Source organism: Ictidomys tridecemlineatus, chromosome 4, assembly GCF_052094955.1.
Source record: "Ictidomys tridecemlineatus isolate mIctTri1 chromosome 4, mIctTri1.hap1, whole genome shotgun sequence".
Classification (NCBI taxonomy): domain Eukaryota; kingdom Metazoa; phylum Chordata; class Mammalia; order Rodentia; family Sciuridae; genus Ictidomys; species Ictidomys tridecemlineatus.
Genome location: NC_135480.1, coordinates 174976623 through 175003500, shown reverse-complemented (window position 1 = coordinate 175003500; position 26878 = coordinate 174976623). Strand labels below are relative to the sequence as shown.

At 40.9% G+C, this 26878-nt stretch overlaps 2 protein-coding genes, 1 long non-coding RNA gene and 1 other non-coding gene across 8 annotated transcripts in view; 1 reads left to right on the top strand and 3 right to left on the bottom strand.

Moving 5' to 3' along the window:
- Gne (glucosamine (UDP-N-acetyl)-2-epimerase/N-acetylmannosamine kinase) overlaps positions 1-9129 on the top strand; it is a 77273-nt gene extending 68144 nt beyond the window's left edge. The window contains exon 12 of one of the 2 annotated variants that reach the window (XM_078047820.1): positions 7578-9129. In XM_078047820.1, the coding sequence (XP_077903946.1) occupies positions 7578-7627 (50 nt within the window). In that variant the 3' untranslated portion in view covers positions 7628-9129. Of the gene's footprint in view, positions 1-321; positions 1864-7577 lie in introns of those variants that run through there. The other variant, XM_078047821.1, reaches the window with a different exon arrangement.
- Positions 1864-23232, bottom strand: Clta (clathrin light chain A). Of its 4 annotated transcripts, XM_005326272.5 has the most exons (7): positions 22878-23232; positions 15613-15650; positions 13092-13209; positions 8959-9070; positions 4481-4534; positions 3264-3299; positions 1864-2313 (listed from the first exon to the last, which is right to left on the bottom strand). In XM_005326272.5, the coding sequence occupies exons 1-7, from the start codon at positions 23092-23094 to the stop codon at positions 2142-2144; spliced, it is 747 nt and encodes a 248-aa protein (XP_005326329.1). In that variant the 5' UTR covers positions 23095-23232; the 3' UTR covers positions 1864-2141. The 4 variants fall into 4 exon arrangements, with proteins under 4 accessions (XP_005326329.1, XP_021582661.1, XP_021582662.1 ...); XM_021726986.3 differs by lacking the exon at positions 3264-3299; XM_021726987.3 differs by lacking the exon at positions 4481-4534.
- Positions 9315-9421, bottom strand: LOC120890088 (U6 spliceosomal RNA). Its single transcript, XR_005734347.1, has one exon. It is a non-coding gene; the product is annotated as a U6 spliceosomal RNA (small nuclear RNA).
- On the bottom strand, positions 18040-22871 carry LOC144377310 (uncharacterized). The gene is made up of 2 exons (XR_013438178.1): positions 18552-22871; positions 18040-18451 (listed from the first exon to the last, which is right to left on the bottom strand). It is a non-coding gene; the product is annotated as an uncharacterized LOC144377310 (long non-coding RNA).
- Positions 23233-26878: the final 3646 nt, after the last annotated feature.

Below are 26878 nucleotides of genomic sequence, written 5' to 3'. Positions count from 1 at the left end.
TTGCTGAGGCTAGCCTCAAACTTGAGATCCTCCTACCTTAACCTCCTGAGTCACTGGAATGACAGGTGTGCACCACCATGCCCAGTTTTTTACATCTTAAAGTTGCCATATTCCCTGTGTGGTAGGTAGGACTGGGCCATATGATGGCTCAAAAACAATATCAAAAAAACTAAGCTGCACTAGGTAGAGGGCCAAAGCAGTTCAGGGGAGGGAATATGTGAAAGCACTGTGGAAGAGAGGCCTTTGAACTGCTGCTTAAATTGGACTCTTGACATCTTGAATGGCATTACAAAGATCTAGTAGTAACAAATGGTTTGTCAGCATCAGGGATTGCTTGAGTGCGATCAGAGGTGGCTCAAGGAGAGGAATGAAGAAAAGGACCAGAAATGGGCACCAGACCAAGGAAAGCCTACCTAAGGAGGAGCAAGAAGGGCAAGTAATGAATGTTCCTCTCCCATCCACACGTAATTATGCACTGGCGAGTTGATGGAGTTTCTTGAAAATGGCAAAACCTAAGCCCCTTCTTGGGTATGGTGTTACAGGAGTTTGCCTCTATCTCTAATCTAGAAATAACAGATGGGACTGGGGTTGTGGCTCAGGAGTAGAGTGCTCACCTAGCACATCCAAGACCCTGGGTTCGATCCTCAGCACCACATAAAAATAAATAAAATAAAGGTATTGTGTCCATCTACAACTAAAAAAAAAAAAAAAAAAACAAAAAACAGATGACTATATGGAAAAGTTATTTTTTTTTAAAAAAAAGATAGGGGTGTCTTATGAAAATAGAAGGGAGGGAGGTACTAAGGAATGAAATTGACCAAATTATATTGTTCTACTGTGAGAATATATAACAATGAATCTCATTAATATAATTATAATGTACCAATTAAATATCTTGAAAAAAGTTACTAAAAGATGGCTTTACTAATTGCTTAGAATATCAACTAAAAGGCACCATATTACAGCAGGTTCTGCAGGTAGATGATGAATGTGTTCAGCACAGTCTCCTAGAAGCACCTGTTGTGAAGATGAGCAAGGTTCTAGAGAGCTTTCTGAGATAATGGAAATGTTCCATAACCTACACTGTCTAATTTGGATGCCACCTACCTACACTTGGTGTTAATGAGCATATGAAATGTGACTAGGGCTAAAAATATATTTTTAACTAAATAGCTACATGTGCCCCGTGAGTACAGTACTGGACAGCCCAGGTCTAGATGAAGAATTTTACACGAGAACTATGAATCAAATGCCTTAGGATAGCACAGGCCCCACCATATGCTACGGGAATTAAGAAATGGTGCTAGCCACACATTCATGCTATCCTGTCTCAGGTTTACTGGCTGATCCAAAGTGTATGAATATTCAGGACCCTAAACTAAGGGATGGTGACAAGAAAATGTCTACGTTGGTGAGATGATTCAGAGCTGTGTGTTAGGTAAGCAATAAAGGGTTAATTTTTAATTACAGAATTCCCTTTTCAAATGAAAATTTCAGCCAGCAGTGGCACATGCTTATAATCTTAGTGACTCAGGAGGGAGGTTGAAGCAGGAGGATTACAAGTTCAAGGCCAACCTGCGCAACTCAGCAAGACTCTATCTCAAACTAAGTACAAAAAGGGCTATGAATGTAGTTCAATGTACAGTGCTCTGGGTGCAATTCCCAGCACTACAAGAAAAAAGAAAATTTCCAAGAATTCCACAGCAGGAAACTTGGAGCTATTTTATTAAGGCAAAGTTAAGTGCCCAATTGCAGTTCCTACTCAGTCCTTAAAATGATAAAAGGGAATTCCTAATTCCTCATCCGTGCAAGCCTAACTCCAAACTGTAGCACATCTTGAGGTCAATAAAGAAGCTTCATGTATATTGTTTGAAACAGAAATTTATTCTCAGAATAATGCACAAAAGCACAGGTTGAGGCTACTATTGGGAGTTTCCCTCCCTTCCTCTTCCTCCTCCCCCCTCCTCTCTGAATGCCAGGGAGAACACAGTTGAAGGAAACATGCAATCACAAACAATGATCAACTCTAAAGACAAAAGGTTTGGTCCAAAAGAACTCAACATAATTAATCCAATTACTGTGAACAGCTTCACTGAGTAGGATTAAGATATTGCAGATGTAGTGTTTCCACAGGTGGCTCTTCAGTGCACCAGGGGGGCCTGCTTGAGGGAGATGAGGACTGAGCGCATGCGGGAGACATCTTTGGCCTGCTTGCTGGACTTGGGATTAAAGTCACACAGCCGGGCCACCCGCTCCCACTCAGTGCCTGGGGACGACTCATCAATGTCATTTACAAAGGCTTCTTCTGCTGCCCTGGAAGCAACAACACAATATGTTGGTTTAAGGCAGAAACCCCTTTGAGCAACCTGGCAGCTGTCCTGCTACAGAAAAGTGACTGTCTCTTCATCCCTGACTCAGTGGCATTCTGGTTTACCTAAGAGTAACTACCCCTGGCCCAGGTGAGACTCAGGGGCAGACAATGTTCAGCACTCCTAGGCACGGGGTGCCCAGGCTGCTGTGTAAAATGGTGGAATACAGGTGTTTGGTTCAGGGCTCACTGTCTCTCTGTCTGGCTGTCTCTCATCATAAGGAGTATTATAAAAGTAAGTCCTTGGCCAGCTAAGCACTGCTTTTATTAACCAGAACAAAGCAGCAGGCTTATCAAGAACTTGAAGATTATGCTGGGCTGTACCGATTTCAAGGAAATTTTGAGACTTCTAAAAAGCCCACAGGTCATTGCACAATAACCTCTAGATTTATTCCTACGGCTGGAGAGAAACAGGGTAGATCAAAAGGAATTCAAGACAAAGCTCCCATGCTAGCAGGCACTAGAAACTAAAGCCATTCTGGAAGGGGGTTTGTTAGGACATTCTTCAGCCAAAGTTTGCCATTTTCTCTCCAGCCAGGTGCCTGGGGCCACTCAGGACACACACTGGCAGGAGAGCCAAGGTTAGCTGCTTTTTGGCAGGATGCTGTTCCAACATTCTTTTATATCAAGGTCAGCCCATCCCCAATTGGGAACTAACTGGTGGGGGCTATAGCTCAAAGAACAGTGGTAAGAGGCAGGAAGACACAATATATTCATCTACTCCAACAAGCATCACGGGCAAAGCAAAAGCAATGGAGATGACCGGTCTGTGGGGACAGAGGGGTGGCACTATCACAGGGATGGCTGTGGCAAACACCGCTGAAGCCCAGAGCCACTACAACACTGCGACTTCATGGCACACACAGTTAGGGGCAGTGAGAAAGGTTTACTTAACTGTTCTAGGCTGTAGCAAGGATGGTTTATGTTTGTGCTTAAAGGTGAAGAGAAGAAAAGAAACAAGGAGAGAAACTTTAGGTCAGATATAGAAAATGAGAATGAGCTCAATGCAGATGGTCAGTAAGCTAGACATGCCCTTGCCACTCTTACTATGCTTGGGAACGTGCAGCTGGCTTTGATGGGCCACCCTGCTGCCCAGCAAAACCAGACTCGACCTTTCCAGTCTCCATTTCTACTCCAGAGAGAATGTGCAAAAGTCAAATCAAACACCACCTGTAAATCCAGCATTTCACAAGTCTCATTGCAAATGCACCATCGGGGGCCCAGGAAACCTAGTTCTGTCTTCTAATGAAGTGACTATCTCAAGGTCATGAACCAGGTTCTATAGACCTCAGCCTGCCATCCATCTTCTACAGGCTCTTCTCTATTCCACCCTTGTCCCCTATATAAAAAAGTGGTCCTAATTTTTAAGGAGGAAACAGTAAGAACTGTTTCCAGGTCTTCTGCAGTACTGCTTTGATGACCTGAATCCTTAAAAATCTTCCAGGAATGATGCAGTATGGGGGAGAAAAGCTGAAGTGGCCCATATCAGACAGCTTCAGTTATCTTGACCTCAAAGCTGGTCACTAAATAGAATTTCTGACATGTGAGACTACAGAGAAACAATGACAAACACCCATCAGAGACAATCCCCTCTGCACTGAATTCCTCTGTCTGAGGAATAGGCAGCGGGCCTATTATGTGAAGGACTCAGTATAGAAAAGCAGATACCCCACTGCTACTCACTGGGGCTCCTAATCTGGGATTTTCACCTGCTCCCAGGTGGGAGACTTCTCCTTCCCACCTGGGGACAGACAGACAATAGGAGCTTGAAAGTGGCAGTGGTGGTAACAACAGCAAGAGGTCAGAGTCCACCCCAAGTCCCAAACCTGTCCTTGACAAGATCATGAAGGACCTGTATTTTTCAAAGGGAAATAACTCACTTCCCTCCAAAACCCCAAATATGAAAAATGATCATCAGAGGGTGCAGGGAGTCACAATTCTGCAAGATTAACAATGGATCATACCCTAGTTTATCAACACTCAGGCAATCCCCACAGTGCCAATTTGAAATATTTTAAAAAGCAAAGCAACTTGTGACATAAAAGGAACATTAACTCTAAACAAAAGGTAGAAAGAATCAAAACAAGAAAAGGAATTAGTTTTGCAACATACACATAACCAATCACGTCAGCGAAGGGTTGTTTGTAGAAAGCTTCATCTGCCACCCTAGACAGCAAGAAGTCCAAAAGGCAGGCAAGCAGGCAGGAAAAAAGAGAGAACATTGAGAAGCAGAAACATCTAATATCCACAATAGAGGTGCAACTGGGCTCTAGGGAGCTGCTCCCAAGGCTTCATCCTAATCCCCAGGAGGCTTCCAGCATGGGGCTCCTCCCAGAGTGAGCACAGCAGCTTCAGCTCTGGGGCTGCCCCAGCAATATTTATTAAGCATATTTGGGCTAAGTCCTTTCATATATTATTATGTTGATTCAATTCTCAATAACCTATGTGCCACTGAGTGCTCTCACCCCACTTTACAGATGAATTAACTGAGGCTGAGAGAAGTGATTTGCTCACCTGCAGCACAGTGGCAGGGTTCAGAACTCACAGCCAAGGCAGCCTGGGTTCTTTTCACTGTACAGTAAAGCTGCTTCCCAGCTTGTGTATGCTCAGAAAGCTATGCCACCTTTCTGCCAGTCTCAGTAAAATGTTACTGGTCATGAACAAGACCATGCACCAGATATACTCAGTCACAAAGACTTAATCCCAAATCCTGGAGTATCCAACCATTTCTTTACCACACTGGCTGGGTAGAATACATTTTCAATATCATGGGAACACACATCATCATTTCAAAAGTCCTGTCTCAGAGAAAAAGCAGCTGGAGGTCCTGGGATCTGTCCCTTGCTAAGGCTGTCCCGGAGCAAGGCTCTCTGCTCAAGAAGCTGGCGCATTTCTATGCCAGACCTAACTGGTTTTGATGAAGTACAATCCAGAATCCAGAACTTCATCCCTCCTTAGCTCATGCTGACAGGCAAGTCGATCAACAGGGCAGGGGTCTGAGATAAGAAAGAAGGGGGCATACTGGGTAGAGGTAGGTTAACTTCTGGATCCAGCCACCTCACCCACTGTGGCAGGCTGGGAATTTTCTTTAAGGAGTCTTGGCCCATCCTTTGCCAGGTCAATTTAGAGTGGGCAAATGAAAGGGGCATTTTTAAAGGATAATCATGCCTAATCATTAACCTAAGTGCACTTATTTATTTGAAGGCAAAATCTAGTAATTTTAATTTCAGTTTATTTTAAACTCACACATACCCTTCTGTCTTTCCCATTTTGGTTTATACATAAGAGGTATTTTGTGGAAATTCAGAGAAAGCAAAAAGAGCAGACTGATTGTAAAAATAACTCAGCAGGGAAGCAGAGAGCTGTTAGTGGGCTGAGTGAGTGGGAGGGCAGGGCAACACAGGCCAGCTGTAAACTCGCATCCTTTTATTTTACACAAAGGGCTCAACGAAAATTAATTCCAACTGCCACTTGCTCCTAATGGAAGAGAATAAAGGTTTTATGATTCCTGTCAAGGGATCACTGCTACAACAAAAGGCTTGATGTCAGTTAGCCCCAAGACTAAGGAGCCAGTCAGTGACAAGCACAGCCCCTGAAGAACAAACAGGAAACTATATACCAAGTGCAGACAGCCACACCTGTTTGCTCTTCACTCAGTAAGAGGGATCTGAAAGTGGCAACTGCAAGCCTCAGCAGGGTGGGGCTTAGGGAAGCCAGGAGAGGGGAAGGAGGAGGATTCCTGACTACTTGACAAGCTCCCAGAAGCCTAAATACAATACAGAACTTCATTCTATAAACAGCCCCAAAATGGGCATGGAAAATGTGTCACTGAGAATGCACTGTGGAGAATCAGGATCCTCCAAACCTTTTTAAGCCTCAGAAGAGCTGAAAAGTCTCAGCACAAAAGCCACCTGTGGCAGGGGGAAAAGTTTCTCTTCTGGCTTGGAAAAGAACATGTTTTTGAGTTTTTTTCCATAAGAGAACTGCAGAAGACAGTCAATGCTTTAACTTGACTCCTCCAGAAAGGGAATTCCATTCTGTCAGACTGTCACTGAATTATTCACGTGCTTGTACAGTGATATTTAGGCCCTGACTTGGGATAAAAAGGGAGATGCAGTCTAGGGACTAAAAGACAACAGATTCTGTGTGCAGGGCAAGGACTCCACCTGCCTACTGCTTGCCCGACCCCCATCCCCTAGCACAGGGCCTTGGCTTGGATATGCTCCCAATGCCTTGGCAACTGAGTAGTAAGGGCAACTTAAGAGAAGGGGAACTAAGGACACACAATTAACTAGATGTCTTTCTATTCCCATACCCCACTTTCAAATTCTGCTTTTCTGCCTTATTTCTGGGGTCCCCTTACATCCAGGTGCTGCAGAAGTCACCCATGGAGAATCACACTTGCTTGAAATAAACACCCCATTTTCTTTTCTAAAAATATTCAATATTTACAATCAGACAGACAAGAGAAGATGAGTCATTTTGTATACACTAATAAGACCTATTCCTTTAGACTCTAAAATGTGGAGGCAAACATGGATGGGGAAAGTCAGCAATATTAGACTCTCCTCCAGGGGCGGTTATATGCCATCGGAAGAAGTCCCCTATCTTAAACAGCTGCCACCTCTACCCTCTGACAAACACTGGAATGATGTATGAAAATCATCCCTTCTGTCCTAGGACCCTGGTGACAGTGGCTAGCATGTCTCTAGTTTTACATAAGCAGGTTCAGGCCTGTGCTGCAGTTTCTGAGGTAAATACCTGCTTTCTAAACAGTTCCATGTGCTCAGTGTGGGGTGGGTCAGTCCCTTCTCCTCTCTGGAACTTGAGAGGTAAACCTGAGAACAGCCAACATAACATTCTACAATTCCAAGAAAGACACCACAGCCCTATCTCCAAGCCTGGAGAGATCCACCCCATATCTATCTATCTATCTATCTATCTATCTACAAGAGCACCTAATTCTATACATAGAGAGGAAGCCCTTTCTTTTCAGAGTCCAGCAAAATTGCCTTAAAGAAATTTCTGCAATAAGAAGCTACTTTCTAACATGTTCATCAAGTTTGAAAATCTGTATGTCAAGTTGCTGAAGGTTCACAGACCCTGCACGGGGAAGGGCAGCATATTCTGGCAAGTATTTCAGAGCAGACCTGAGTTCTGAGGCAGCTTGCTGGGGAACATAACTGCATCCACTCATCTTTCTTTACAGATCTGGACTTGCACCTGGAGCGGGCGGGAGGTGGCAATCATCTTGAGTAAGCACAGGGTAAAGGAGACCAGAGATGTCAGAACTTCATGCTGACCACAAACACAACAGCAGCCCTGGGTAGGCTGGATTGCAGCCATCACCTGCAGCAACTAGACACACAGACATTGTTGCCACAAAATTTCAAATGGAACCCGACAAGCACTCTGAGTGTGTGTCCCCCTAAGGAAGGTGACCAGGAAAGAGCTATGGCATCTACTGGAGAGCTGATAGAACCAAGGATGTCCAAAGGGATTCAAAGAATGAAGGAAGGGCTGGCTCTATGAAAGAAAGTGGCCCTCCATTCTGTCACAGTTGCCCCACAACAGCATTTGCTGCTGGCAAAGCAGTTAGTCATGCCCCCCCCCCTCTTCCCGGCAGATTCTACTGAATACAGCTGCCAGAGATAAAGGCTTTTAACCCAATCTGCTTTAGGAACCTAACGCTCTACCCTTAAAATTAAAAATATCCCAGGCTCAGTCTGGCGTGCTTCTACACTGAAGTGGGAGGAGTGACAAATACTCAGTTAAAGGTAGACTCTGAATTCAGCAGAAGAAAGCAAGCCAATGTGCCTACCCTGAGGGAAGCCAGGCTGCAGATTCCTCTGTGAGCTACTTCCAAGAAGGAAGAACTTCCAAGAAGTAAAGCATATTAAAGACCACAGCTGCTGACCTGAGGAGTCACCCATGGATAATGACACTTGCTTGAAATAAACACCCCATTTTCTCCCCATAACTACTTCAACTTCAGGAAGTGATTAAAGGGAATCTTAAAAAAGTATTTTTAAGAAGAATTCAAGATTTTCTTAAAGCACAGATAAATACCCACTGAATCTAAATCTGAAGTCACTGTGTTGAAACTTCCTTAGCTCCCTAATTACAAGAGCACGTTCACATGCTGATGGACCTCTTCACTATGCATCTTTCAGAAGTCAGTGTTGTGTTTAGGCAATGCACCATGTCCAAGTCTATAATTATGTCCTAAGTACAGATGAGATCCTAGTACATTCATGAAACTGACCTTTTGTTTCAGTGTTCCATTTTTTTCCACATCATGAACTTAACCCATGAAATTACTTTCTTTTTCCTGAAATACAATACAGCTAATGCAAACCAAACTCTTAAAAGATCTGAACTCACTAAAGTTAGAATGGCTATAGAACAGGTGGAATTATGCTGACAGGATCCAGGAGACTTGCAACCTTTGTTTCAAGCACTTTCTTGAAAACCTCTTCAAAGCTATTTCACACTGAAAGAGGCAGCAGCCAAGAGCCTGGACTGGATACTAGAAAATGGATATGATTTAGTCTTGGAAAATAAGCTACAGTAGAACATCATGGACTCACCTGTTGTTTGCTTTTGTTTTCTGTAGCTGCTCATCCTGTCTCGCATACCACTCTTCTAGCTCCTTTATTGCTTTTTCTTTCCACTCTGCTTCTTGCTTCCGAGAATTGGCATCTTTGAAGGGAAGGAATATAAATGACAATATAATGAGGTAAAGCACAAATTTAAGTTCATCAGTCTACTGTAGTCTTACTGAATTTATGGTGGGTGTGGGCACATGTGTATAAGCGTGGGGAGAATAGTGGGAAGGGGAGGATAAAATTATATCTTCTCTTTTTGTACAACCAATTCTTTATTCAACACAATATAATCCCCTGCAATTTTCCTGGGGTGGCTGACCATGACCAAATCCACCTTTAAACTTGAAAAATGCTTCATGAATTTGTGTGTCATCCTTGCAAAGGGGCCATATTATTCTTTTCTGTATCATTCCAATTTTAGTTTATGTGCTGCCAAAATGAGCACACAACCAACTCTTGAGCTCATGATCCTATTCCTTATCTTTCACTACATTTTATCCTAGTCCACTGACAAAGTTGATGGGTCATTAGTTGGACCTGTTCACAAACAAAATGAATTAAATTGAGGGAGAATGGGGAGAGGAAGCATATGCAGACTGAGCTCAGACTGTAGATTAAGCTCATGGAAGAGACGAGACAGAGCTAGCAAAGAAACCCCAAGAGAGAAAACTGCAAGAGTTTGGGTGTGGGATCACCATCAAGAGTTTAACCCAAAAAGTTCTAGAGATGAAGCGAGAAAACACACCTTTTGGGTTAGATTGGATTCTCAAATATAAAGAACTAAACATGGTTTTCCCTAAGCCAATTAGCTGAAGAGACTTACGATAGTGGTGTTATGGAATAGACAGATGAGGATCGTGGGAACATAAGGTTAAGACAGTAATTCTATAAAATGGGCCCACTGTGCTAACCCCCAAATGCCTTCTTTTCCAAGAATTTACCTGCAGCCCTGCCTGGCCTAAATAAACAGGATATGTCGCATTCCTCAGCAAACTATCAGCTAACTATAGGAGAAATGCAGGCCCAAGATAATGTCAGTGGGAGGAACCAAGGAGAATTTTGTGACCAGATCCATCCTGAAACTCTAGGAGATAAGGATAATTCCTCCTAACCATAAAATCTGTAAGAATGTATGGTTAAAGAATCCAATTAGAACCAGTCAACAAGGGCCAAGGTGACCTAGAGATGCCATGACAGTGGGGACTTGAAGTCTGATGTCACCTTGCTGTCAGTCGAAAGTCAAGAGGTAGGCCTGGCTGGGACCCTCTGGAAACTTCTCTGGGTCACCAATAAAACTGGCGTGCAAGAGAGGCACATTGTCCCTCTCCCCTGTAAAAGGACCCACACTCTCCCTTTAGTGTGTCCCTTTTCCCTTTCCCATTCCGGTTGATAAACTCAGTCCTATTACTCTGAATGACATGTCTGAAATCTTTCTAACTTTCTAACTTGATCACAAGAACTGGGGTTTTAAGAGAGGGTCTTCACGTTACCTGTTTCTTGGAAGGCCCCAGCTCTTTAACAGTGGAGATAAAGAAATACATGTCACAAGTACTGACGCAGGTGACATGCCTCACACATGCTAGGCAAAAGCATTAAATTGTCCTCTGGCTTTTTTATAAAAGGAAGTGCCACTGGCAGTAAGAATTCCTCAGTGCTTAGCTTGATGGGATCTGAGCCTAAATGCAATCTCTTTTGAGTCTGGAAAGGAGGAAAGTATAAAGAGTCCCTTTAGAGAGCAAGGCTCACTGAGAGGGGCCTTCTTCTCTATCCATTCTTATTACTGTTCACAGAAAGAAATTATTTGAGAATGCAGCCAGCACTAAGCTGAAAACCACCGATACTGGCCCTCTATTTTTAGCATCTTGTGCTTTCTCACAGTTCTTGCAGGGAAAAAGGTGAAACTGAAGAAACATTTTATTTGTGGACAAATTCAGTTCAATAAAAAGGCAAGGCCAAATGTCTAACGTTCCTCAAGATGGCATCTTGAGTTAAGAAAACTCTTCAAGGAAAGTGCAGTGGCACATACCTGTAATCCCACTACTTTGGAGGTAAAGGTAGGAGGATCACAATTTCAAGGCCAGTCTTGGCAATGCAGCGAGACCCTGCCTCAAAATTTAAAAAGTGAGTGGCGGGAGGTAGGTGGGGGTGTGTGGAGTTATAGCTCATTGGTAGAACACCCCTGAGTTAAATCCCCAGTACAAAAAAAGAAAGAAGAAAGAAAACTCTTTGGGAGAATTCCCAAGGCACCCAATTTGATTATTGAAAAAGAAAATGAAAATTTCTACAACCATAGTATACTTTCAATGGAGAAGACAATCATTGCTAAACTTTAGAAAAATATAAAATATAAAAGACAAAAGCTGGGTTCTATAACTTCAGCAGTACTTGCTTCCAAGTCTAACCAAAAGACATAAAAAACAAGAAGCAAGGATCAAGATTGCTAGAACCTGAAGACCTATTTTTGTATTCCTAAAGCTGCATTGTGCAATACAGTAGCTACCAGTCATACATAGCTACATATGTTTAAAGTTCTAAAATTCAGTTATCTCCAGCACACTAACTGCATTTCTAGTACTTAATGGTCATATGTGGTCAGTGGCTATCATACTGGACAGACAGATACCAAATATTTCCAAAGAATTATTATGAGTGCGCTATATATAAGCTTAAACTTAAATGTGTCTTTGTTCTGAAAGCCATATAAATTAGACCAGAGATAGAAGATTTGGCAATAACTGGCTATATTATCTGGATCAAGTCTGTTCCTATTTCCAGATGTCGGTTCTCCAGCTGAAAAATAAGGAATTATGTTTTTACAGGGTCATTTTTTTTTCCATTTGTTTTCTTCTTTTATGGGGGTAGGGGACAGGGAATTGGGGATTTAACCAGGGCACTTTACCACTGAGCCACAATGCCAGCCCTTTTGATTTTTTAAATTTTGAGACAGTATCTCACTAAATCACTTAGGACTTCACTAAAGTTGCTGAGGTTGGCTTCAAACTTGCAGTGCTCCTGTATCAGCCTCCCTAGTTCTGGGGTTACAGGCATGTGCCACTGTGCCTGGAAAATCATTGGTTCTTAAGGAATAATATTGATGACATTGTAGTTACATAGGAGAATGCCTATTTCTAGGAAACATTCAAGGGAGTTGTAAACATGTTCATTTTCCTTGTTTATCCAACTATTCTGTGTTTTAAACCACGGATTATATCCTCACCAATGCACCAGATATAGGCAAGAGATCTTTCCTGATATTGAACCAATCTGATTGGTTACCTGATTCTCCATATACACATCACTTTACCAGAGGCCAGATTGGTTAGCACTGATCTTAGGTTTGGCCTGCCCAGCCTTATGGTTATGTACTCCCACTTTGCTTAGAAAGCAACACAGGCATGGATGTGGCCCTTGAAGCAATAAAGACTCAAGCTGAAATTCTTCTTTATTACTTCTTAATTATGTGTTTTAAATACTTATTTTACCTATACTATCTACTTCTTCATCCATAAACCTGTACGAACTTATCTTATAGAGATATTAAGAAAAACAAATTGTGCATGTTTTCTTGCATATCTCACATTCTCTTTGTAAGCATTACCTTAAACTAAGCCTTCAAATGACAGACTGTAAATGTCTTTCATGTGGATACAATACCATCAAGAAGTTTACCAAGCACTTTCATAAATACCACCTCAGACTATCCTTGGAGATCAGTTACACACGTCTTTCACGGATGATGACAGACTGAAGTTTAACCAGGTGCCCACAGAAGGTTAAGGTAAGATTGGGCCCTGAACCCAGCCTTTCATAGCAAGTCCAGGGCTCTCTCTTTCCACAACTTCACTGTGCCCTTCCTGGTAGAGGAAGCTTTCTGGGCTACCATACTCCTCACACAACAGAGCTAAGCATCTCAATGTCAGTGGCCTTGTGATCTTTAGATTGAGAAAGATTTCCCCAAAGATCAAGCAAGTGAATTTGGTTCAAACCCAATTACACCAAAAACAAACCAAAAAAACAAACAACAAAAACCCCACCAGACAAGGACACTATGGCTAATTCAAGATAAAATGCATAAAAATAGAGTCTAGATTAACAAAGACAGATGGATTCCTTACCAAGGGCTTCCAAGCGTTCCATTTGCTCTTCTCTCCACTTACGGATACTTTCAGGTTCTGACTGCAATCGATCCACTTGTGAAATAGCTGCATAACTGTCTGTGGGACCATTAGTCTCCTTAACACAAAACACAATTAATGTTCTATCAGTATCAAAAACTCCTTTCTGAATTGTGCTTCAAAAAATTAGAACCTCTGGATACACACAACACTGGAGGCTGCTGTATAAATGTTTTAAGAATTACCTTAAAATTAACAACTTCACATACTGATAGGTTTCAACATTAATGCACTGAATTCTTAATGCTCTTTGATTAATTGTACACAAATAGAGCACAATTTTTCACTTCTCTGATTGTACACACCATTTATGCAATCTACATGTACCTAGGGTAATGATGTCCGTCTCATTCGACTGTCTTTCCTATATCCATAGCCCCTCCCCTCCCACCTCCCTTTCCTTTGCCCAATCCAAAATTCCTGCAATCATCCATGCACCCTCTATAGATTAGCAACTACTTCTTAGAGAAAACATTTGGCCTTTGTTTTTTTGGGGGATGGCTTACTTCACCTAACATGATATTATCCACCTCAATCCATTTACCTGCAAATGCCACAATTTTATTCTCTTTTCCATTCTCATATTCCATTGTCTATATATACCACAGTTTCTTTATCCAAACACCTACTGAAGGACATCTAGGTTGGTTCCACATTTTAGCTATTGTGAATTGTGCTTCTATAAACATTAATGTGACTGCATCACTGTAGTATGCCATTTTTAAGTCCCTTGGGTTTAAACAAAGGAATGGGATAGCTAGGTCAAAAGGTGGTTCCATTCCAAGTTTTTTAAGGAATCTCCATATACTTTCCAGATTGGCTTTACCAATTTGCAGTCCCACCAGCAATGTGTAAGTGTGCCTTTTCCCCTACATCCTTGCCAAATCTTATTTCTTGTATTCTTAATAACAGCCATTCTGACCAGAGTAAGAAGAAATCTTAATGAGTAGTTTTGATTTGCATTTCTCTAATTACTAGAGATGTTAAACATATTTTTTCATATATTTGTTGACAGATTGGGGCATCATAATACCAGACCTTAAACTATACTATAGAGACATAGTAACAAAAACAGTGTGGTATTGGTGCCCAAAAAGGCATAGACCAGTGGTACAGAATAGAAGACACAGAGACAAACCCACATACATACAGTTATCTCACACTAGCAAAGGCGCCCAAAATACACATGGAAAAAAAGATAGCCTCTTCAACAAATGGTGCTAGAAAAGCTAGAAATCCATAGGTAGCAAAGTAAAACTAAACCCCTATCATTCACCTTGCACAAAACTCAACTCAAAGTGGATCAAGGACCTAAGAATTAGACCAGAGACCCTGTGCCTAACTGAAGAAAAAGTAGGCCCAATAATGCACTGAATTCTTAAAGAGTCTCATGAAGGAAGCAGAATGGTTGCTATCTGACCTGATTAATTAGTGAGATCTGAGTGGATGATAGAAAAGTTGGCGGTGGGTGGGTAATGGGCCTATTAGAAAACCATATTAGCAGTTTGTTTCCTCTTTCAACACCATATTATATGATATCTTCAAAAAAAAAAAAACAAGATAGGTACATAGCAAAGCAAGACCTAGAGCCTACAAATTCTAAAAGCCATTATAATATTCAGGAAAAAGGTCACTTAATATCATTCAATTTACAAAATAGTAAATTCTAAGAAAGATAATCCAAAAGAAGGTGAGTTACTCCTCTTCCTCCTCCCAAAAGAAGGGACAGAAGGATGAAAAGGCAGGCAAATGAAGAGTCACTGGGTAGGGAGGTGAGGTAGTTTTTTTTTTTTTTTTTTTTTTTTAGAGAGAGAGAGAATTTTAATATTTATTTTTTAGTTGGCGGACACAACATCTTTGTCTGTATGTGGTGCTGAGGATCAAACCTGGGCCACACGCATGCCAGGCGAGCGCGCTACCGCTTGAGCCACATCCCCAGCCCAGGTAGCTCTTATTTATTAATTTCGCTCACCAGTACTGGAGACTAAATCCAGAGTGCTCTAACACTAAAGCTATATCCCCATCCCTTTTTAAGCCAGGGTCTTGCTAAATTGCAGAGGATGACCTTGAAACTTGCAAACTTCCTGCATCTACCTTCTAAGTAGCTGAGATTTCAGGTGTGCCCCACCATGCCCAGCAGCAGTGGCTCTACTTCGTTGTAGGTAAGATTTGGGAGCTAACAGAAAAATGGATAAAGACTTAAATAGCCATTCTTATCATCATAAAGGATTATTTCCTGAAAATCAAGGTTGATAATACTAGGGCCAGGTTAATTACATCTTAAAAGAATGTTCTTCCTATCAATGCCACCACTTTTTAAGTCCTTTCACTTTGGCAGATAATATACCAACTACTAATATATCCAGGAAAGTCAAAAGACTAGAATCTCTTTCTAGATAATTCAATTCACAAGAAAGGAAGACTCTCAATCATCATTCAACATAATCAGAGTACTCTTTACCTGGTAGTATTCGCCATTCATCACTCCATCAACAGCATCTGTAAGACATGAAATGTTAATCTATCAACCAGGATTGGTCAAATATTGGGTCAAAGGACAATATAGTGGAACACAGTATTGGATACTGCAGGACTCTGAGCTACTAAATGCTACCCCTCTGGTAGGTACTAGATTGTAATGATTTTTTATTTTATGAAACTAAGATGTACTTACACACAAATGACAAAGACTTCACCAAAATATAGACAAATCTGTCCAAGCTACCAGGTCAAAACCTTTTAAGATTCTGTTTCCTGGCTGAGAGAGGTGACAAATGGAAGCCTGGAAGAAGAGCTGCATAGAGGAACAGTGTTACTCTATGAAAGTTTTAAACAATGCAGAAGAAAAATCTGGCCTGAAATCAACAGTGAACAGAGATGTGGAGCTTTAGTTTCAAACTAAGGTGCTGCTTTGGGCATCAGGAATCTCCACTATATGGATGGAGTAGGTCTGGTACCAAAGGGTCTACAATTGAAACATGTTAACTTTTTTTTTTAATATTTATTTTTTAGTTTTAGGTGGACACAACATCTTTATTTTATTTTTTTAATGTGCTGAGGATCAAACCCAGTGCCTCACACATGCCAGACGAACACGCTCCCACTTGAGCCACATCCCCAGCCCTAAACTTAATTTCTCTAGACCATTTGGAATTAGTCTAAAACAATTATGATTTGAGCATACCAAATTAAACCAGTATTTCAAGGATATAAATCATAAAACCCAAAAAGTATGATATATTAAAAACTCAAAAAATATGATATACAATCCAGCCTTTTTGTGCGGCACCATTAACTATTCTGAGTTAAATGAGAAAGTACATTTCAAAAATATGAAGTGTGGGGTTTGGGGTTGTAGCTCAGTGGTTGAGTGCTTGCCTCGAATGGGAGAGGCACTGGGTTCGATCCTCAGCACAATAAATAAATAAATAAGATATTGTGTCCATCTACAACTAAAAATAAAAAAATATGAAGTGTCTTTCTAATAAGTAAGGCCTATCTATACCTTTTGTCCATTTAGCAGAAAAGGGTTCTACAGTCTAAACATATTTGAATTAAAAACAGTACTAAGTAAAAAATATTCAAAAAATCAGAGTTTTGGGCAGGGTAGGTAAAGAATAAGAGGCAAGCAGAGAGAAGATCTGGCAATACTAGGCCTGCATTCCTGAACTGGTAATAATTCCCTGGAACTGAGGATAATCTTTCAGGATAGCAAACTCTATAATCAATCTACTACTCCCCACTAAAACCAATGACTTGATTTTTAAAACCTTCTCTGTGTTTCACTAATTCTGTTACCCAATCACCATGAATTTCTAAGCCCTGCCAACACAACAGCCCTCAGAGAGGAGGTCTGGAAGGGTTGCACAGTCCCTCTGAAAGAGTTACCCTGCCTTTTCCTGAAAACCTCAGTATGGCCATAAAACCTTAGCTTCTAACGACCTCCTCTATTATCTATTAGCTAATTTGCTACCTACTGTGTAGGATTTCTATTATTTTATCCCAATTTTTCAAACTTCAGTGACTATCTTATTACATTAGGTAGAAGAAAATGAGAAGAGATGAACCTGAAAGATACAAGAAACTGGGATATAAACAGGAATGCCAGGTAGTTATGGTGGACCACATTCTGAGGCTCTTGAAGGGTAATACATGAAAAACACCACAGCTTACCTAGAGGCCTGGGGCAAGGGGGCTCTCAACCTTGTTTTCCCCTCTAACAGGCAAAGATTTCATCAAACCACTCCTTTAACTTTCCTGATTCCTAATTAAACCCAACTTGAATTACCTATTTTCAAATCAAACAATCCTAACATTTTATTCACTTTTTAGTGCTCTTATTTCTCCTAATTCCCTGCCCCTGGCTTTGGGAGCACTGAAAACTTACAGATCATTTCTCTATCATGCTCTTCTTGATATTAAAATAGTTATTATTTTTTAGAAAAAGGAATATAAAAACAGAAGAAAATGCCATGTAATCCCATCATCAATCTCTACAGGTTTCTGTACTTTTAGTTTTTCCTCACACACGATGAATGTTTTTTAATAATCCATTCATCTATATCATTAAAAAAAAAAATTGGATGGGATGGGGAGGGAGATGGGGGCAGTACTGGGGATTAAACCCAGGGCTTCTGCAAGTGTTCTACCATCAAGCTATGTCCCCAGCCCTTTTAATTTTGTGGTTTGGGGATTGAACCCAGAGGTGTTTAACCACTGAGCCACATCCCGGTCCTTTTTTTTTTTTTTTAAGGGGGGGGGAGGGAGGGAGGGGGAGGAGGGGAGAGAGGGGGGGGAGAGAGAGAGAGAGAGAGAGAGAGAGAGAGAGAGAGAGAGAGAGAGAGAGAGAGAGAGAGAGAGAGAGAGAATTTTAATATTTATTTTTTAGTTTTCGGTGGACACAACGTCTTTATTTGTATGTGGTGCTGAGGATCGAACCCAACATCGCACGCATGCCAGGCGAGCGCACTACCGCTGAGTCACATCTCCAGCCCATCCCCAGTCCTTTTTAAAATTTATTTATTTTTATTTTAAAACAGTCTTGCTAAGTTGCCCAGACTAGTCTTGAACTTTCGATCCTCTTGCCTCAGCCATCTGAGTAGTTGGGATTACAGATGTGTGTCACCATGCCTGGTGATATTGTTTTCAACTTTTTTACTAAGAAACCACCTACTATTTATTGCTTACAGTGTGCCAGATACAGTGTTAAACACTTCCCTTCACATATATTAACTTTTAATTCTTGCAACATACCTCTATGTATCAACATTTCATAAATAACCTTGGAACATGTAGGGTTCCTTAAGAGAAGAAAAGGTATTCTTGAAAGAGCAGATAATGAATGAAACTATTTTCTTTTTAACTTATTTTTATGTTTAAAATAATAAACATTAAATGCACATTAGATAATCAGCCTTTAAACGTTTGATAGGACTGGGATGTAGCTGAGGTGTGAGGCCCTGGGTCAAGTCCCCAGCAGCAGCAGCAGCAGCAGCTGTAACAAAAGACAGTGTTAAACCTGAGCAAGCCATCATGGCAGGAAAGATCATCTGTTAATTTGATAATAAGAATACAAACCATAGGATCTAAGCCCAAAGCAACAAACCTCAGCTACCTTTGATCTGTTTCAACTACTGGTTTGTGTTTGTGTGTGTGCATATATATATTTGTGTGTGTGTGTGTGTGTGCACACGCACGCACACACCTTGATTATTTCAATATACTTTCCATATTTCCTTAATTAATTTTCCAACTGTTTAACTCTTTTGCTTAAACACAGGCACTTCTGTACTTTATGAAAGCACCGGAAAAAAAAAAAAATGGTCTTCTATTACTTTATGCTGTTTGTGTGCCACCTACCCATTTAATTTTAAAACATTCTATCAAGTTTTAGAAAACAAAGTTTATCAAAAAGTGAATTAAAGTATTTTGATAGCACATCAATGACATCAATTATCAAATGATAAAGAATTGCTGGGTACAGAATATACATATTTTATTATTTTTATGATACATATTTTAAAGACTTGTAAAACATTAAATCATTTGCCCCTATTAGCCTATTAGTTTATATTACTAATAGCAGCAGCTCATGAGTACCCCATTTCTCAGACCTTCATTAATACTATAGACTACTGTGTTTTTAAATTTTTGTTAATCTGAAAGCAGGAAAAAAAAAAAAACCTTCATGGAGGCTTTGCTGTGCCAATCTTATTACCTACCAGATAAATTAACATCTACATTTGAGTTTCTTCTTTACCAGAGTTTTGCCTAAATTTTTTTTTGGCTATATTTTGTATTCTCTATTAGTAGTACTTTCATATTGCAAATATTTTCCATTTTGTCTTTTAATTTGGCTTATGGCCTTTGGTGTCTAGAAATACTACTTAATGTTTAACACTTTGTATGTAGTATGTAGTCATAATTAACTTTTTCTTTGATTTCTACATCTGCTTTTATGCTGAAGGTCTTTCCTACTGTGAAACAGATATTCACTTTTCTTCTGGTACTTTAAAAAATTTCTATCTTTAATCTATTTGGGATTAAAAGAGTGAGATAGTTTGAATGCTAGAGAACACATTGGTTACTCTGGCTAAGTCTACATTATAGTTAATATATCACAGCTAACATACCTATTATCCAGTTAATATATTCCAGCCCAGGGCCACTTTCAAAAGAAGAGACTTTGATCACTACTCCCTATACAAAACTAAAAACAACCCTCCCCCATTCCTCCTAAATCACATGCTGCCTGTCCTTTAGGTCTGAAGACTTATCCAGAGCTTTGAGCTCTTCATCAGTTATGTACTACAGTACTGACATTCTTGTATGAATCAGCAACTAAACCAAGTCAAAGGAGAGTCCATCGTTAAAGAAACATACAAAAAGAACATCTAGGGACCTTAACTTATGAGAACAGCTAAGAGAAACAACTCAATGATCCTAATAAATAAATTTAAAAAACAAAAAACTCAATGATCCAGAGGAAATTTTCTAGGGCATTTTAGGAACTCCAGAAAGAAAGAAGGGCCAGAGTAAATTTCCAAAGCGGAAAAAACTTCCAAACCCACCTTCAACCTCTCACATTCCCCATACATTTCAAGTCAAGCCAACTCAGGTTTGAGCCGCTGATTAGCTTGCTACCTTAGTTACTTAACTTCCACAGTGATCAGTTCTCATCTGAAATGTGATGACACTACCCCTTAGCTTAGAGTTACTGCATAGATCTCAAAGTATATAAAGTTCTTGGCATACATAAATGTACAATGTACTTAAATATTATGCATAAAGTTTCCTTAAATTTCTCTCTACCAGTGCTACCAATAAAATTACTGTCCCTCCAGAAAGCTTCCCTTCAATTCATCTACCCCTTTTCTTTCTCCTCCAATAAAGGATTTGTCAGAAATAACAAATAGTGCCTTGTTGCTATATTTCTCTGTAGCTACTTAAAATCACTGTTCTCCTCCCCATCAGCCCTCATGATGGGGGGTTTTCAATTAATTTCACTTGTGCTGTTTCCTTTTTGACCACTCATTCTTCTCAATATCCCCCAAGCTACTTCATCCAGGTTGGTTACCTCCTACCTTCAAACTTATGTCTCTTCTTTGGATCACCTGAGGATCACCAAGACTCAACCCTGTTTTGGGCTTGTGCCCATCCTCCATCTTTGGAACTTCCCCCAAGGATGGATGCTTACCATACACCAGGTAAGCACTCAGAGATACTCTTTAGTATTCATCAAAACACTATGTGAAATATATTATGCACCTTTTACAGAGAAGTAAACTGAGATTGGCAATCATTGATAGTTATATAAATTGCCTGAAGACCACAAAGCTAAACTTACAACTAAGTAACATAGGATAGGACAGACAGTAATCACTAGTGTACATCCAACAAGTTCTCTAATTCCTAAAGGAAGTGCTGACCCTGCACTATTAACAACCTCAATTACACTGTCAGGGATCTGGCATTAAGTCATTAAATGCTTAGTTTACTAAGAACATCTTTCCCAGGAACTAAGTCAGCAATCATCCTTTTCCTTCCCTTTGCTGAAGGCTTGATACACAAAGGGCCCATATATCTACTCTTCTCTTCTTTTTTATCTTCCCAAACAGCCTACCCCCAATAGCTGCATGATAGATACAAGACTCACTCTGCCCACTTCTTTTGTGAAGTACGTGGACAACCAGATACCCTGCTACATAATGCAGATAAAACAGTGAACAAGAATAACGCTGTTAAATTGTGCTGTGAATGGATAATTATGAATGTAATGTACTCCACTATTGTCATGTATGTAAGAAAAAAAAAAAAAAGAATAACACTGTCCTCAAATCATAGTATTCTTCTAACTATGGGTACTACTTCTCCCAATTTTGTCCTACCCAGGAACAGCTGCAATGCCTTTTTTTTTATGCCATCACACCTTGGCTAAAAAAAACTTCAACAGAATGTGGTAGTTTAAAGGTGCTGAGACTTGGGGCTCAGCTACTAGCTTGTTATTTTTTAATCAAGTCATCTCTCTCTCTAGGATTCAGTTTCCTGTTAAGTGAAAGAGGTAAACTAAGGATCTAAAAAGTACAACTTTTAAAATCTCAGGCAAATATTAAGATTCAATGATTATAGCCATAATCGCTTAAAGTCATTTTTGTCTACAGGTCACAACCCAGTTCTGTCCTACTTGCTTGTTGTAAATTGCATATTTAGGCATACTACATATTCTCACATAAGTTCTTACTGGGGGGTGGATTTGTTTATAAGGTAGTGTAGTACAAAAATTTAGATGCTAAAATGCATCATAAAAAAAATTCAGAGGTTGCAAACTACCCCCTTACCTCCAAAAAAGGTTCTGTCTGCTTAGTAATTTGAGATTTCTGAGTCTCAAAGATACACAGAGCACACTTCCCCAATACCATTAAGCATCACACTGCTAAGGCATTTAAAAATTTCAAACTGCATCCTGTCCCTTTTTTCGCTGGGAAAGGGTCACACTCCCCTCTCTATTCACCTCTTTCCCCCTCCCTGATTGGTCCAGGCCAATCTTGGTTTCTCCTTAAGGCAATACTGAAAACCAAAGCTGTTTCCAAAGGGAGAAGAGCTCCAAAAGTCATAGCTGTGTGATACTCTCAACAATGGTAAACTCCTCTCTCTCTTGGCTGGGGTTTCCTTCTTCAGGGTTAGACCATCTTTTTTCAGTTCCTTACTCCTTCGTTCCTCCCTGTAACCCAACACTCAGTACTGCATCTCAAGTGCTTAACTGCTGACTTGCATTACCATTTTTGTTTCTGTCTTAAAAGACAACGGTACCACTGTTATTAATTTTTTCTGCTCTACTTTCTTAACTGGTTCTTTCTGGGCTCAGACTTGCCTTTAAGTCTGGCCCAACTGCGCCAATGCGGCTGCTTCAAAGATCAGCTTAATGCACAGCAAGTGCTTAATGGAAAGTTGAACCGAACGGGCTTCTTCGAGCTCCCGAACATGACCGTCACCCTATTTTCTTTGCTTTTTCGCTCTTCCGCGACCAGCAGCACTCAGACACACTCAGAACCGGTCAGGCTTCCCGAGCCCAGGTTTCCGCATGACTGGGCTGGGGTCTCGTTTCCTCTTTGCACTCCTCGCTAACCTCCTGGTTCGGCCAGGAGTACGAGTGACACGGAAGCTCTAGGACCCACTCTGGGCCGAGTTTCCCAAGTCCTCCCGCCGCAAACGCGTCCGCACTCTCACCCGGACCCCCCGGCGGCTCGCCGTGCGGCTGAGGCCCGGGGGCACCGCCGTCCAGGATGGCGAAGGCCTCGTCGTTCTCTATGCCCGCAATCTCGCTCTCCTGCTGCGCCAAGAAGGCCGCGGCCGGGTCTTCCTCGCCAGAGCCGGCCACCCCGTTCCCCAGCGCGGGGCCGCCGGGGGCGCCGGCAGGAGCGCCAAACGGATCTAGCTCAGCCATGGCGGGCAATTCAACGGCACAGACACCAACGTTGAGAGACAAGCCAACCGACACACCGACACCGCGCCCGACAGCGGCCGCTGTGGTGGCGACTGCGATCGGAGGGCAAGCGGGAGGAGGGAGAAGGGGGAAGCGGAAGCCCTGCCCCTATATCCGGCTGGTCCAGGCCGTGTTGGAGAGCCGGAAAGGGAACAACCAATCAGAGGCCAAGAGCTGCCCAATTAGCAGACGGAGGGGCGGGTTCCCAGATGCAACTCGTGACCGCTAGGAGACCACCGCGAGCAGCTGGGACCGGGAGACGGAAGTACCCTCTGACAGAAAGCTGCTTTAGTCGTTGGCCTTTAAGAGCTGGACGGATTTGGGACCGTCACCTGTGAGGGGACTCTGGTACCGCATGGGGAGGTGAGGTGAAAGTAGAGCGCCCAAGATTGAACGCCTGCAGAAGAGGCAAGCCACGTAGGCTTTCTCAGCCTCAGTTTCCTCGCATGTAAAACCGGCACAAGAGTCCTACACTGCCTCCCTTCAGGGTTTATTGGAACATAAACCTGATTGAATCCTTGTTATACATGTTACTGTTGTTTTTTTTTTAAAGTTGTAAAAGTATTTCTTAACTCATTTACCTAGTCTGATTATTTGCTATTTTGGAGACAACTGACTTAAATGTAACTGATCAAATCCACTCCGATTTTTTTCCCCTAAAATTACTTTTCCTTAAAGGCAAATGTTCCTGTCGTCGTCGCACACGTCTGTAACCCCAGCGACTTGCCAGGCTGAGGCAGAAGGGTCACAAGTTCGAGACCAGCCTGTGCAATTTAGCCAGGCTCTGTCCCAAAATAAAAAGGGTTGGGGATGTAGCTCAGTAGTAAAACTCTTCAGGGTTCAATCCCCAATACACGCCCCCCCCCCTGTGTAGCACAGGCAAATTTATTTATTTGTCAAAGAACTTTTGCATCCAATACAGCTTTTCGGTAACTGGAAAACTCCACAGAGATCTGCTGAATCAGGAAACCGTAGCCCTGATGTTGGAGGAAGAAGTCATTCCTAGGAGAAGTTAGTGGCCAAGAGGAAAACCAGGTTTCCTGGGGAATTCCTGATGATAAAAATCCCCCCAGTATAGGGGATTTAACCCAGGGGCACTCTACTACTAAGCTTTACCCCAGCCCTTTTAAATTTTTATTCTGAGATGAGGATCTCCTTGTCATCTGTTATTTTCTCTGAATTGCTGAGGTTGGCCTTTAACTTGCAGTCTTCCTGGCTTAACTTCCTAAATCCCTGGGATTACAGACCTGGGCCCCTCTGCCAGACTAGTCACAACCTCTTGTATGCATACTCCTTTCCTAACTAAGGACAGCAAGGACTTTATTTAGATATAAAGTTTCTTAAATATTTCTTTTAAATCAGGGCATATTACTAATATGCTAATAGAACTAGTAGAGGAATCTCACTTAATCATGCTCATGTTGAGGAGGAGTGCTTATACAGTGGCCAACAGAAGGATCCTTCTCCATCAAGGCCATCACCCTAAAAAGTAATGAAAAACCTTGGGCATGGTACCAGCTACTGGGGAGAATGAGGCAGGAGGATCTCTTGAACCCAGAAGTTTGTGACTGGGAAACAGTGAGATCCATCTTTAAAAAACAAAACAATAATAAAATCAGAGATCAAAGATACCTTGAGAGAGAGAGCCAAAAAGAGTCATGAAAGTTTTTTGATGCCAAAAAAGTGATTTTTTACTTAAAACATTTAGTCATTTTAAGTGTGAAATATGGGAAAGCTTGGAAGAAAAACATTTAAGAAAGTTAAAGCTAGTTATGGTGGCACACACTTGTAATCCCAGAATCTCAGGAGGCTGAGGAAGGAGGATCATGAGTTCAAAGCTAGTCTCAGCAAAAATTGAGGCGCTAAGCAGTGAAACTCTGTCTTTAAAAAACAGTACAAAATAGTGCTGTGGATATGGCTCAGTGTCAAGTACCCCTGAGTTCAATCCTCTGTAATCCCTCCCCAAAATAATTAATGTTGGCTGAAGACACTGAAATAATCAAGTAAAAATTTCAATCAACACTGTTATACAATTTTTTTAGATCTTATTCTCTAAGATATTTGATACATTTAGAAGCAGTCATCCATAGACTACCTCAAGTGGAAGGTTCACTTAATTGGAGAAAAAGAATGGCTCAATGCTCAAGATTAAAATGAAGACTGATATAACCTTTTGCTTGTTTGGGGGTTTTGAGGAGAAACTATGGTCTCCTTGTCATCTGTTATTTTCTCTAAAATAAAAAGTTGAGATTTTTTTTTTCCAAAAAGATGTTTAGAAATTTTAATTAAACTGCTAAAAAACAAACAATGAGAAAATATTGAAAGTTGAGGGGGGAAATCCTTATAACTTTTAAAGGAGCAATAAGACTGATAGCTGATTTCTCAGCTGAATAGTAGCTATAAAGGCTGAGCAAAATGATATATATTATCATTGTTTGTCCACAGATTGATAAATCTATGGGAGATATAAAATTCTAGAAGAAGTTGGGCATGGTGGCACCTATCTATACTGCTAGCTACTTGGAAAGCTGAGGCAGGAGAATCTCAAGGATTTCCATCCCTGCTGCTCCTAGTTTGGTGATTGAACCCAGGGGCACTGTATCACTGAGCTAATCCCCAGCCCTTTTTATTATTTTTAGTTTTGAGACAGGGTTCTCACTAAGTTGCTTAGGGCCTGGCTAAATTGCTGAAGCTGATCTGTAACTTGTGATCCTCCTGCCTCCGCGCTGAGTTTCCTAAAAGTTTTAAAATCTGCATGCCCTTTGTGCCTTTTTTTGGGGGGGCGGGGGCAGTACTAGGGCCTCATGCGTACTACCACTGAGTTACATCTCCAACCCTTTTTTTATGATTTATTTACTTTTGCATTATTTATTTTTGGGATTGAGCCCAAAGGTACTTTACCCATGAGCTACATCCCCAGCCTTTTTATTTTGAGACAGAGTCTCAATAAATTGCTGTGGCTGACTTCAAACTTGGAATCCTCCTACTTTAGCCTCCTATATTGCTGGGATTACAGGCGTGTACCACTGTACTCAGCTCCCTTGTGAATTTTTAATTTTCATGTAAATTTCTTTGTAATAATGAGTTGCAATGGATATAATTTCCACCACACTGTAAATATTAATCTTCTCAAATAAAATTGTTGCATTGCTATTTTAAATGTATCCCGAGGAGTCTAAATACCACAGCAGTTTGATACCCAATATCATCCATTTAAAAAAATGAAAAAGTTAATCAACATAAAGAAATTTCAGGGCTGGGGATGTGGCTCAAGTGGTAGCAAGCTCGCCTAGCACGTGTGAGGCACTGGGTTTGATCCTTAGCACAAAATAAAGATATTGTGTCCACCTAAAACTAAAAAATACTTTTTAAAAATTTCAGATTCTTTATTTGTGCTCTATATACACATACTGTCATTGTAGGTCCCTAAATTGTACCTTCTTATACTTTTTTTGGGGGAGTGTGCTTGACTTTTATTGATATTCCTTTGTAAGAAAAATATGTACTACAAATATAATAGATTTTTTTAAAAAAATGTTCTCATGACAAGGCTCTTAATGTTAAAAATTTGGCTCTGGGGGCTGAGGGTATAGTTGAGTAGAGAACTTGCCTAATGTGTACAAAGCCCTGGATTCTATCCCCAACATAGCAAAATAATTTTTTGTTGTTGTTGTTTTGAGTATCATTGTGCTGCTATGCATTTAAACAAAGGGACAAAATATGCCAGAAAGTTAACAAATAATTA